This window comes from Homarus americanus, unplaced genomic scaffold (assembly GCF_018991925.1).
Source record: "Homarus americanus isolate GMGI-L3 unplaced genomic scaffold, GMGI_Hamer_2.0 scaffold54347, whole genome shotgun sequence".
Classification (NCBI taxonomy): Eukaryota; Metazoa; Arthropoda; class Malacostraca; order Decapoda; family Nephropidae; genus Homarus; species Homarus americanus.
Window position 1 is genome coordinate 432,544 of NW_024715291.1, and position 14,739 is coordinate 447,282.

The window sequence follows — 14,739 nt, forward strand, 5'->3', positions numbered from 1 at the left end:
GGCAGCTAACTGTTTGTGGTGAACAAAATACAGTGACGCGTTTAATTTTTTTTTTACCACAACGCGGAGAGGCAGTGAGGTCCGTGGTACGGGTCCCTGTCTGTTGCAGATATTGGTTGTGTCACGTAAAGTTTTAGGTTTCATTCACTGTAGAGACACTTTTGTATATATATATATATATATATATATATATATATATATATATATATATATATATATATATATATATATATATATATATATATTCTGACAATTGCCCGTTAAAAAATCTAGAAATATATATATCGAGAAAAAGAGGAAAACAGAATGAAAAATAAAGTAAATTCGCCTCTGCAGAACTTGAACGAGGAACAGACAACGCTGGATTCTCACGTCACGAAAAGACGATCCTCCTCTATACTCACGAAGAAATGTGGTGAAACTGTAGCCTAACCCCCACACCTAACAAAGGACTCGTAAGCTCAAAGTGTCAATATATGAATGACTTCAAGTTGAAACCAAGTCCATTTCGCAGCGGTGTCAGTGATGATGTTGATGAGTAGGACCACTAGCTATTGTTACAGATATATTATTGTGATGTTAGTTAATGAGGCGGAACATAATTGTGATTAACATAATGATGGAGAAGTTTGATAGTTGTATTGTAGAGGATGACTGTTGCTGTTCTTATGTAATGACGATGATGATGATGATGATGATTTGTGTTAAGGTCATAGTATACAGTGTCAGGATTCAGTTTTAGTATATATTGATGTATATTACGATTACTTACAACACAATGCACCCTGTAACACTGGGAGGCTCAACACACCCACCAGTCCTGGCAACACTGGAAGCCTTAACAGACCATATAAATGGATTTTTTGTGTTGATGAAAGGATGAACGATGGCGGTGGTGGTGGAGGATCTTTATTTACCAGGGATCATAATGTGTTCTCTCCCTGAACTTCACTTGTTTGTATATGTACATAACCTATCTACCTACACACAGCCAATATATCCAGACTCATCCCTTAAGCTGGGTTGTTGCAGCAAAACAAGGGGAGGCGCACGGAGGCCTTCTGAATACCAGGAAGACCACTCATGCGCGCACACACACAAGTGATCTCTGCCTCTCCTACACCTCCTTTAACTTTCCCTCCCACCTTCACAGATAAGTGGCCGTAGGATCCCGCTATATGTTAGTCACACCCCCGGGTTCCTTGCCACCGTCTCCAGAGGTTGAATTCGGATAAAACAAAAGCATCATTAACTTATGGATCATTTCCTTTATTTTATTATTCTTATATTCTGGTTCTTGTATTACTGGATTTTTGTTTTTATTTGATTGAAACCAACATCACTATATCACCAGAAAATCATTTATCTCATTTTTTGTGTTTTCTCTCTTCCCCATCTTCATTATGCCTCCCCTCCCCTCCTCTTCTTTCCCCTCCCCTCTCTTCTCTCCCCTCCCCTCCCTTCCCAACTATCAGACATAACATTTGAGTAAAAGGCTCAAACGTTTTAAGCTCACAAACACACCATAAACTTCCCAATGTGACGCCCGAGGAAGAGGATCGATTTTCTTGTCTTCCAGCCATTCACTCACCTCACCCAAAGGCCTAATTACATTACATACCGCCTGAGGAACCAAGGGAGCGTCGTGACTAATTTCTACTCCGATAATGAAGGCAAATGAGGGAGAACTTCACGTGCGTTATATAGGGGAAACTACGTCGAACACCTTGCCAGTCTGATACCTTCCTCTGGTTCACACTCTTGTCGTCGTCATCATCATCATCATCATCATCATCATTTTGGGTATTTTTATCATAATCATCATCATCATTAACAGTAATATTAACCCTATTGTATTTATAACCATTGTTTGTTTTTGTCATCATTGTTAGTAATAGTTCTTGTAGTGATAGTAATCCTTATGTATATGGTCACATTTGTGTACCTGTGTCACACCTCAGCCGACACACTGAAATATATGCTACTGATTATCTCATTATGTTTTCAGGTTTGAAGAACAGGATGGTGGTGGCGGAGGAGACGGGTGCCGGCCTACAGCTGCCCCGAGGCTACAGGGCCATCCTCACCTCCCCCTGGATCACCCCTGCCGTAGGTAAGTCAGGGTCAGGGCTATAGGACTGTCCTTACCTCCCCCTAGGTCACTGACGGACAAAAACGTGATGTAACTAGACACCACCAGACACCACCATATACCACCATACACTACCATATACCACCATACACCACCAGACACCACCATATACCACCATACACCACCATATACCACCATACAACACCAGACACCACCATATACCACCATACACCCTGCTCTTTCACTACCGAGAGAAGGTCGACTAAGATACCGCTGACGCAATACAAATGACAAACTGCTACCATCAACACGGGTCTGGAGAGTGGGGGTGGGGGGTGATGGGGGAGGGAAGAGGGTGATGGGGGAGGGAGAGGGTCCTGGGGGAGGGAGGGAGGGAGTGGGAGGGGGGTGATGCAACGCCACCACGCTGTAATAACCAACTATTGATGACGAACCACCTGCAACAAATCGAGGTCATTTAGCATCGTCCCCAGCCTCTTGTTGTTATGTTGATGACTGATTTTACTGACGTCTACTGGCTATATATTAACAGTGTGACGTCTAATGGCTATATAGTAACATTGTGACGTCTACTGGCTATATAGTAACATTGTGACGTCTACTGGCTATATAGTAACATTGTGACGTCTAATGGCTATATAGTAACATTGTGACGTCTACTGGCTATATAGTAACATTGTGACGTCTAATGGCTATATAGTAGCATTGTGACGTCTAATGGCTATATAGTAACATTGTGACGTCTAATGGCTATATAGTAACATTGTGACGTCTAATGGCTATATAGTAACATTGTGACGTCTACTGGCTATATAGTAACATTGTGACGTCTAATGGCTATATAGTAACATTGTGACGTCTACTGGCTATATAGTAACATTGTGACGTCCACTGGCTATATAGTAACATTGTGACGTCCAATTGGCTATATAGTAACATTGTGACGTCCACTGGCTATATAGTAACATTGTGACGTCTACTGGCTATATAGTAACATTGTGACGTCTAATGGCTATATAGTAACATTGTGACGTCCACTGGCTATATAGTAACATTGTGACGTCTACTGGCTATATAGTAACATTGTGACATCTAATGGCTATATAGTAACATTGTGACATCTAATGGCTATATAGTAACATTGTGAATCCTCAAACACCATCTATAGTATTGACATTATTAATGATACAAAGAGCTTATATTATTCACAAAATATAGCCAGATATTTCTATGGTTTATCAGTGAATAGAGTCAGTCTGGAGTATTTCCCTGATATATACTAACACACTTATACCAACATAGTGTTTTGGAAAATAATGTGGCCATATCAGTGATTCATTGTTGGTGTGTGTGTGTGTGTGTGTGTGTATGTGTATGTGTGTGTGTGTGTGTGTGTGTGTGTGTGTGTGTTCCCTTATTATACCCTGCCATTATTTTCATATTTTAACCAATTATATTAGTGAAATAATCTGAATATCGTACAATCTTAAAATGGAAAAGAAAAACGAACCAAAAGAAAATATTTATAAGACTCTTCCACACGTGTTACATTGTTATTATTTAATGAAGACGTATTTAGAAATTTCCCAAACACTTGCCTAAAATATAAGTAATATGTCAAAAAGTCTTTATTGAAGTATATTGACATTGGTTAAGTTTTGATTGGGTAAGGTGTATTAACTCTTTGACTACAATGACTTAACACCATTAACTACAATGACTTAATCTCCTGAATACACTGCCATCGTACTCCAGGGGTTAAAAGCTTTGACCTTAAACAAGACACAAAGTCTATCGCGTGACCTGACCATTGTCACGTAGTCGAATATCACCTGACTGAAATTACAAATCTCAAACACCACATTTATGAATACAGTCTTAAATTACAGGGACAATACAACATAATTACAGAGGGCGGAATCTTTAACACCTTTTACTTATTGTTTCTCACGATCCTTTTGACTCTTCTTGATTTCAGTAATTTACTTTTGAACTCTCTCTCTCTCTCTCTCTCTCTCTCTCTCAACTCGTTAAAGTTAAATCACCAACTGGTAAGATTTATTCACTTTCTTTAATTGAAATTTTATTATTAAGTCGTGCTTCTTTTTTTTCATATTTTTCATTTATTGTTTTGTATTAGATTTTATTATTATTATTATTATTATTATTATTATTATTATTATTATTATTATTATTATTATTATTATTATTATTATTTCTATTCACAGGTGTTTTCCAGCCTCTCTTAAAGTTCATTATTATGCATTACCTCACTCACACACACACACACACACACACACCATTATCACCATTGTCGTCGTCACCATACATACAGTACAGCAACTAACTTTTCCCATCATCATCACCATTACCATCACCACCAACACCCACACAACAACCATTCAACCACCACCACTACCCACACTAACAACTATTTTCTACCACTACCAACACCCACACAACAACCATTCAACCACCACCACTACCCACACTAACAACTATTTTCTACCACTACCAACACCCACACAACAACCATTCAACCACCACCACTACCCACACTAACAACTATTTTCTACCACTACCAACACCCACACAACAACCATTCAACCACCACCACTACCCACACTAACAACTATTTTCTACCACTACCAACACCCACACAACAACCATTCAACCACCACCTCTACCCACACTAACAACTATTTTCTACCACAACCAACACCCACACAACAACCATTCAACCACCACCACTACCCACACTAACAACTATTTTCTACCTCCACCAGCACCCACACAACACATGTCCACAATGCCGACGTTTCCCATGAAAAATTTACTGATTTTTGTTGAAATTTAGATGGCTCGATCGTCACTCATCCAGACCCCAATGTTGTACAAAAACTTCCCATGAAAATTCTCTTTTTCACCGTTCCTCTGTGACCAACCCGTAGGCGCCGATGAGGAGAGACTAACGGGATAAAAAGAAAGATATCAACAGACAAACGCATCCCTCCACACCCACGTATATACACACACACACACACACCTGTCTACACAATTAACACTACAATATTACCTGTGCCTCCTTGTTAACTAGTACTGCCAGAGCACTCCCCAGGTTCTATACATTCCTACCGACTCTCTCCAATGGTTAACAGTTCAAGAGGTCACATCATACCTTCCCTTACCTGTAATCCTTCCTCCCGTCAGTAGGAAGACCTCAAATGAGTTCCTCCTCCCCACAGATAATAGTTTAGCAGAAGGAGTGGCCATGTGTCTGCGTTTGGACTACCTGTTGGACGGGCCAGACGCCTTCCTGCTGTCGACGAGGGTGATGCAGGAGAAGGATGAGAGTCATTCACCTCCGTCAGCGCTCTTCCTCCTCTATGGTCCCCATGGTAACAGGTCCCTCACTACAGCCGTCAACTTCACCGTCAGCTCACGATTTAAGGTTCGTCTTACTCTTCAGGTAAATCTGTTTTGTTTTTCAGGCAAATGCACTCCTCGGGGAATTACGACTCCAAGTGAATCTACATTCAGGGAGACACACATCCAGATACACTCACTTTCAGGTGCACCTTCAAGTAGGTACACCTTCAGGTAGGCGCACCTTCGAGTAGGTCCACCTTCAGGTAAGATCGATTCCAAATTGGTACAATCTGCGGGAGCTGTTAAGACTCGTTAGTTGCTTCCTTTCTTTTGGTTTTCCTTTATCCTTCCCTCCTTTTATTTCTCTCACAATTCTCCCCTGCCAACTCTCCACCTCCAACCACTCCTCAAAGACCTCTACCGTCTGGGGTTGTCGCCTCGCTGAAAGACCTCATTATGGGACCACTTCCCTTCACTTTACTCCATTTTTTTTTTTTAGGAAATTCATCATCTTTCTTTTCTGCCCTTCACTTCCAGCCATCATTTGGTACTGTGGGTCAGGCTGCCGTGGGTGACTTTATTCTGTGTGTAAGGTGAGTGAGGCAGCGGTGACGACTTGGTGTTGGCGGCGCGGCTTTATTCTTGTTTTATTTTATTTTTAGGAATACTTTTATACATTCTTCTTTTTCTCTTAATAGCATTTTGTTGTTTTCATTTCCTAATTGTAATAATTATTGATCTATTATATGCATTATTTACTTGTTTATAGATAATATTCGGGATTATGAATATTATTCATTTATAATTTTATTTCTTTGTTAATTTTTCCTGCAGTTCTCATGTTTATTGTTTTTCCTTTACGTTTTAAACCAATTATTTGCTCGTATAGAGTTAGCCTTTCCTGACCAACTGGTGGATGTTTTTTGCTCTTGAGAATGTTTTTGTTTTTAAGTGCAGTTTGCCACAGCCAATGACCAGTACTTGTTAACTCTTGTAACTCTCCCCAGAACTAACGTGTTAAATATACGCATTTTTCTCACATTATTTACGGCGTTGACTGATCCTTTACGTAAGAGTGAAAATAAATATCCTCAAGGCAGCGGCTTGTCTCGTCCATAACAGACGATAAAAATATCACCTGATGTTATTTTATGTTTGTTTACCCACAACGCTCGGCAATCTCTTGGACTCGAAAACAATCCCCTTGAGGACGTCAATTACGACTCTTACGACAGAAGATTTGACCAAGGATAAGGAAGACAGATAATTGGCCATTAAATCAAAGAGAGAACTTTTGAGTAGGGAACACAATCAGGTCTCCCAGCACCATGAATCCTGCTGCCCCTCCTACCATCCTTCCTCTCCTCTCTCTCACCCACCTGCCCCTCCTACCATCCATCCTCTCCTCCCCCTCACCCACCTGCCCCTCCTACCGTCCATCCTCTCCTCTCTCTCACCCACCTGCCCCTCCTACCATCCATTCTCTCCTCCCCTCCCACCCTCCCTACCTACTTCCTCTCTCTCCCTCACCCTGCCCCTCCTACCATCCATCCTCTCCTCCCCCTCACCCCCTGCCCCTCCTACCATCCATCCCTCTCCTCCCCCCTCCCCACCCCCTGCCCCTCCCTACCATCCATTCTCTCCCTCCCCCCCACCCTCCCACCATACTTCTCTCTCCCCTCACCCCCTACCCCTCCCACCATCCATTCTCTCCTCCCCCACCCTCCCCTACCATACTTCCTCTCCTCCCCCTACCCCCCCTGCCCCTCCTACCATCCATTCTCTCCCTCCCCCTCACCTCCCTACCACTTCCTCTCTCTCCTCACCCACCTGCCCCTCCTACCATCCATCCTCTCCTCCCCTCCCCCTGCCCCTCCCTACCATCCATCCCTCTCCTCTCCCCTCACCCCCTGCCCCTCCCACCATCCCTCACCTCCTCCCCCTCACCCTCCTTCCCCTACCACCCTCTCTCATCCTTCCCCTCACCACCCCTGCCACTCCTACCATCCATCCTCTCCTCTCCCTCACCCCCCCCCCTTCTACCATCCTCTTCCTCCCCCTCACCCTCCTACCACTTCCTCTCCTCCCCTCACCCCCCTGCCTCCCTACCATCCATCCTCTCCTCTCCCTCACCCCCCTGCCCCTCCCCATCCATCCATCCTCTCCTCTCCCTCACCCCCTGCCCCTCCCTACCATCCTTCCTCTCCTTCCCCTCACCCTCCCCTGTCCATCATCTCCTCCCCTCCCCCTCACCCTCCCTACCATCCATCCTCCTCTCCCCTCCCACCCCCCCTCCCTCTCCATGCCTCTCCTCCTCCCTCCCCTCACCCTCCTTCCCCTGCCACCCTCTCACACATCCTCCCCCTCACCCCCGTGCCCCTCCTACCCTATTATAACCCATCATAACCCACGCCCACAATATCACCACTTAAGAGCGATGATTCCACCATCACCACGACCAGTGACGAGGCCACTCTTCTCTTTACCTCAACTAATTTGTAAAGGAAAAAGATGTAAACTTAAGTTAAACTAAGCTAAATTAAACTAACCTGAGGATTCTAGGTTTATTCCGGTTTGGTTTAATAGTTTATTATTATTGTCTGAGAATGTGTGGCTTCCCGCTACTGTTCGTGGTAACTTTTGGTGACATTGAATATTTACTACCGACTTCGGCACACTGTTTCAAGGAGAATTCGTGATCGTTTCTCTCTCTGGTCGTCTGTGTGTTGTTTCTCAGCCGTGTCTTCTGTCGTGGACGGAGTGTTAATCACATTCATTATAAAGTGACAGGAGAAGACCTTCCAGGGCGTAGATTAATGAAACAAAAGACAAGGTGGTGAAGGTCTTTTGTCACTTTTTCCCCATAACTTTTATGGCTCCGTTAATTATGCATAACGGATAAAATATGTCCAGTGGGAGCAAAAAAAAAATTATAGACGATTTGTTGATGTAATACCGATTGTCTTTTGTTCTTTATTTTTATTTTTTTTTTAACATTGAGTGATAATAACTTTTAATTGTTATAAATAGTACATATCTTCTACTTTATATTAAGTAATTATAACAATATCAAATGCTTTAATGAAATAGTCACTTCATAGGTACGACTTGTGATTGCGGGCACACACACACACACACACACACACACACACACACACACACACACACACTTTATATCATGGCAGGCAACAAATTAGAAGCGATGATAATAATTAAGTTAATGAGACCTGCAGCAGATGGACATTGGTCGTCAACACGTATAGATGGGTGGGTAAGTGGGCGGGTGGGTGGGTTGGGTTTTAGGTGGGTTGGTGGGTGAAAAATAATCGAACAGGCTTACAATTTCTCACCAGTACAAATTAACAATATGACTTTAACTGGAGTAGTAGAATCTCGATACCTTACATAAGAAGAGCATCACTAGGCGTAAATCAGTCAAGCGAAATAGTAAGAAGATCGGAATGCGTTAAAATATCACGACAAAACTAATAGAATTTTTTTTTAAATGCATAAAAACAAGAGGAAAATAGTAATAACTAGAAGGACAAGAGAAAAGGAGAAAAGTCGGTAATAAAGGGAGAAAAATCGGTAATAAAGGGAGAAAAATCGGTAATAAAGGGAGAAAATCTGTAATAAAGGGAGAAAAATCGGCAATAAAGGGAGAAAAATCTGTAATAAAGGGAGAAAAATCGGTAATAAAGGGAGAAAAATCGGAAATACAGAGAGACTAAACACACGAAAATCTTATCATATATTGTTATCACCTGTCTCAAAACACCTCATACCTACACCCACGTCATTCCTCCCTACCCTCCCTCATTACCACCCTACCATCCCTCCCTCATTACCACCCTACCATCCCTCCCTCAATATATCCCCTGACTACCTCCCCTCCCCTCCTGCACCTCCCTCCCTCCCTCCCTTTACCATTCTCCTCCCTCATTAGGTGACCGTGGGTGGAGTAACGTCTCGGAAGGCATCCCACCAGCCTCCCCTTGTTAACCTCACTGTAAGGAGCAGCGGCACCAAGGTTCTGTATAGCTGTTGTTGTCGTTCCTCTCCCCCTACCTCCCTCGCCCTTCCACTCCCCCTCTCCCTCTCCCCCTCCCACTCTCCCCCTCTCCCTCCCACCTCTCCCTCCTACCTCTCCCCCCTCCCTCCCACTCTCTCCCCCTCTCCCACCCCCTCCCCCTCCCTCTGTCTCCTCCTCCCTCACTCCCCTCCAGTGCTGCTGTGTGTGTGTGTGCGTGTGTGTGTGTGTGTGTGTGTGTGTGTCGGCGTTTGAGTGTTTGTATATAAGTGTATTTGTCAGTATGTCTACGTTCGTGTTGGTATGTTTGTTGTTTTACTATGTGTGTGTGTGTGTGTGTGTGTGTGTGTGTGTGTGTGAGAGAGAGAGAGAATGTGTATGAGCGTGTGTGTGTGTGTGTGTGTGTGTGTGTGTGTGTGTGTGAGAGGAGAGAGAGAGAGAGAGAGAGAGAATGTGTGTATGAGCGTGCGTGTGTGTGTGTGAGAGAGAGAGAGAGAGAGTGTGTGTGTGTGTGTGTGAGAGAGAGAGAGAACGTGTGTATGAGCGTGTGTGTGTTTTTTTAAATGTGTATATAGCCAATTTGATCCTCGAAAACATATTAAGAAAAATACAAAAGAACGATGGAATGAGAACAGCAATGTGCGCTTATAGATTTTCCCACTGAACTACCAGGGACATTGTTTCAAGGCTGTCTGTCCGTCCGCCCGTCCGTCTCACTGGCAGTAACCACTTTGCAAGACCTGCACAACTCTTGCACCCACTCTTAAGAGACGTACACCTGTGTAGCTCGTTACCGTCAGCAGGTGTGAGTCACTCTACCTGTAGTAGAGTATGTTGTATACCTCAGAAATGACGACCGAGTTCCCAACAAAGGAAAGAAAACGTTTATTTTTTTTTTATATAAATGTTTAAGGTAACGGTCGTTCGTTAACTTTACGAGAGTTCCCAGCAATTGACATCCACAAGAATATTGCCAAAGGTCATAAAAATCTCCTCACGCTTGGCTTTGATTATCAGTTAAAACTCTACCTTTATTTTTAGCTTCCCGCTTTATACACAAATTGGAATGTGCTGCAATTAGTAACCTAATAACCCGGAATGAAAAACTTAACATTAGTCGCCAAAATCGTCGTAATTCATGTGACGAACATTTCTACGGTTGTTTATCTTATCATCGTAAATTAATAAGAACTGTTACATTTCAAACAGTGTTTTATTCAAAGAACTTTTACCTGCATTTAACTCTGGCGAATTTGGAGTTTAGAAACAATAAGTTATTAGCGGCAAGTTCGTATACACCTGTTAACGCTCATAGGAGCGTTATTGGTTTGTTGCTGGAGAAATAAACCCTCAACGTTGACGCGTACCATATAATTCGGTCAAAACCTGTTAAAGAACATTTCTCATATAACAAATGCTGTTATCTCAGGACACATATTATGAATAATACAATCAATATACAGTACATAGCCTGTTAACATCTTAAATATAACTCGCATGTTATAACTATTGATACAGGAGACAATTGGTATAATATGATCAAATTGCAGTACACAAATATACTTATTAAAGTTATTTAGAGTTTCTTAGCAGATTCTAATACTTCACGATCACTCACGTTTTAGGGTCTAGTGGTCTGAACCAACGTGTTGTCTGTCCTGTAGAAATCAGTTGACTACCCTCGAGGGCAATCTCAGCCCGGAGGCGAGGGCCATATGTTTTCGTATTGAAACACCTCAGCAGATTGGTCAGCAAATTCGTTGTCAACACTATATCTCTTATCTCATCTCATCCCCCCCCCTCTCTCTCTCTCTCTCTCTCTCTCTCTCTCTCTCTCTCTCTCTCTCTCTCTCTCTCTCTCTCTCGCCTAGTTTATCTTATTATGGTTATCCCTCTCTTTCTCTCTTCTAGCTTATCTTACTGTGGCGGTAACAACACCGTCACCATCAAACACCGGCTTGTATAGTATGTGGACTGAGACACCACCACCACCACCCCTCGGCTCTATGGACCAGCTTGATATAGTACAAGGGAGAGGATGTAATTGCAATTCCATGGAGCTGGAGGTATGCGTGTGAGTCTATAGATACCTTAATGATGAAATATTTTCCACCTCAGAGGGCGTCTACCATTTATTGTTCCTGTACATTTATTTTTTATTTTGTCTTTGCCTGTCGTAAAACTTCTTTAATTAACGTTTATGGTATTTTGTGCTCGCCCCATATGTGTGTGTATATATATATATATATATATATATATATATATATATATATATATATATATATATATATATATATATATATATATATATATATATATATATATATATATATATATATATATATATATATTAAGATACTGATTTGACTGTGGCTCCGAAAATTCAGTCGTATTTAAGATAGGCCGCTAACGTAATACACGTAATAAGGACTTTTTTTTTACGAACTAACTAAAATGTAGGGATGTTTTGTGGGGATGGTAGACCTACAGGTCTAACTGCATGATAATTATTGGCCAAATCCTCGAAATCTTATGACAATATTCCCCTGTTGCCTGTATTCATTCCCCTCGCTCTTACACTTGTCTGGATCCAGCCTCACAAACGCCTCTAACAGGGCATCACCGTCGACAGTAACCCCAAGATCTGTACTTCACTCATCCTGTCTTCTTTAAAACCTCAAGCTTCTTCTGTTATCGTTCTGCCTTCCCAATTTGTGTACCTGTTGACGAATTAGACATTATTTTCTCTGTATTGTCGATATCACGTAACATATTGCCCTGGAGGAGGCAGGTGCGTACCGTCATGACCCGTTTTTTTTCGTTTTTTTTGCGGCGAGAGTACCGTAGTTATTACCGAAGCTCTCCTACCTGTTTTACTCAGCACGATGTATTAATCTCTGTTATCCTCGGTACAGATTGTGGTGCAGTATGAACGCGGATACGGCCCCCACTACACGGCGGGAGTGGCGGGCGTGCAGGTGACCCAGGGATCGTGTGGCCGCGAGCTGGATAACCTCACTGCCACCTCCTGCACCTTCACCCACGACTTCTGCGGTTGGACCAATACTCATAGCGACCACAGGAACTGGCTGCTGACGGATGAAGGTAGGATGATGGGTAGCCTCTGGTCGATGATGGATATTGAATTGTTCTGGTGGGTGATGGATGAGTCTGGTGGATGGTTAAAGTATAGTGCGTGGAGAGGTGGCATTACCCCTGTGGATCAGTGGCACAAAGAGATACACACATCCACTTACATGCCAGTACGAACACAAATTCACACACACTCATACACACATGAAAGTATAGGTAAACAATATCCCAGTGCTTGTTTTTCCAACGCTTCATAAACAACAAATTATTAAGATTCTTTCCATTTAGATATTTAACCCCAGACTCCTCAGCGCAGTTTACGTCATCGACCACCCCTCCCGGCACCCCTCTCCCTTCGGCGCATACACCCCTTGGAACATACACCCCCTGGCACATACACCCCTTGGCACATACACCCCCTGGCGCATACACCCCCCGGCACATACACCCCCTACCCCCGGCACATATATTAAGTGAGGCACATGGTGATTAATACCAGTGTTTGTGTGAAGCAGGTGGGGAAAATTTGTCATAAAAGGACTGGATTTTAGTCCACTGTAGGAGTATTTGCATATAAAGTGTCTGTGTGGGTGTGTTGTCGTGATGCGCGTGTCTTTGTTCTGAGTATTGGACTTTAGTGACACACACACACACACACACACACACACACACACACACACACACCATTAATGAAGATTATCATACATTACCTCACCACTCTTCTTTACACTCTACGAACCTAAAAAATTTCCCCAGGTTTTTTCTTCCTCATTTCTCGTGTGATTTCTTTCCTTAATTTTTTTTTTAAACAGAACTCTCCTTTGTGGCGTCCTAGCTATTTCCTTTAGATGTTAAATTTTACAGGAATCGCCATGAGAACTTACATTGTCTCAACATATGCGAACACTCCGAACACTTAAGATGATTCAACCAAAGGAAAACGCTAATAAAACCTTATTTACATTCTCCTCTAATTCTTATTTTTACTTCTCCTCATTAAAGGTTCTCAATTGACTACGAAAATATCTCCCATCAATGGCTTAAACTCGACTGATTGATATTCTTTCTTTTGTCGTCTCTACTAACATAGTTTATCTAATCGTCCATCTGTAGTAAACTAGTCCTTCGCATTTACTTATTGTCTTCCCTAATCCACTATTATTCTATTCCATTTTATTATTTATCCCAGTTATTTATTATTACAAGTTACTCATTCCACTCCATTTTATCTTTCCTTCTTGTTTACTTCGAACCTGAATGCAAGGGGACTTACTTTTTTACTATGCGTAGGTAGCATGATACGCCCACTGTAGGTAGCATGATACGCCCACTGTAGGTAACATGATACGCCCACTGTAGGTAACATGATACGCCCACTGTAGGTAAAATGATACGCCCACTGTAGGTAACATGATACGCCCACTGTAGGTAACATGATACACCCACTGTAGGTAACATGATACGCCCACTGTAGGTAACATGATACACCCACTGTAGGTAAAATGATACACCCACTGTAGGTAACATGATACGCCTACAGTGGGTGGGTGGGTGTAGGTGGTGAATAGTGACTTGTGATTCCTTGGGTTCCATCGTTGTTCCATGGGGCAGGGAAGGCTTACAGCAATATCGAGTTCGTTCACCAGGGAGGAAAGGAAAGAAACTCATTCATTTACATTAATGTTTGGGAGACGTGTTCAATCGTGGTCTGTGTTGTAAGGTATTTTAACGTGTTTATAATATTAGAGGATTATATTTTTTTTAACGTTTTGAATACATCTGGGATACATTTCCACGATGACTTAGAGTTATGTGTTCTGTCTGTTTCCGTATAGACATTAACAGCCATTCAGACAAGAGGAATGACTGGTAGAAAACATGAACTAGCCAATAAGGACGCTACTTGATGAGAACTAACTGGTTTTAACAGTCAATAACACTCCCAAGTTTACTGCTGTGGAATTCCCGCCCCCCTAATATGACTTGAAATTACAGTCTGTTTGTTAACATGCAAATAACGTTGTAGAGTCTATTGGATTACTCAAATTGTAAACTGGGGCCGCGTCCGACCTGTTATCTTTTTAATTACAGTATTTCATCATATATGTCAACAAATGTGCGTGTGTGAGGGGGG

The 14,739-nt window shown here is 42.4% G+C and overlaps 1 protein-coding gene across 3 annotated transcripts in view; it reads left to right on the top strand.

Annotated features, from left to right (window-relative positions):
• The window catches only part of LOC121857335, a 118,900-nt gene that overhangs the window by 66,851 nt on the left and 37,310 nt on the right, over window positions 1-14,739 (top strand). For all 3 annotated transcript variants that reach the window (XM_042353347.1, XM_042353360.1, XM_042353355.1), the window contains exons 13-15: window positions 2,009-2,113; window positions 5,359-5,564; window positions 12,428-12,617. In XM_042353347.1, the coding sequence (XP_042209281.1) occupies window positions 2,009-2,113; window positions 5,359-5,564; window positions 12,428-12,617 (501 nt within the window). The remainder of the gene's footprint in view (window positions 1-2,008; window positions 2,114-5,358; window positions 5,565-12,427; window positions 12,618-14,739) is intronic.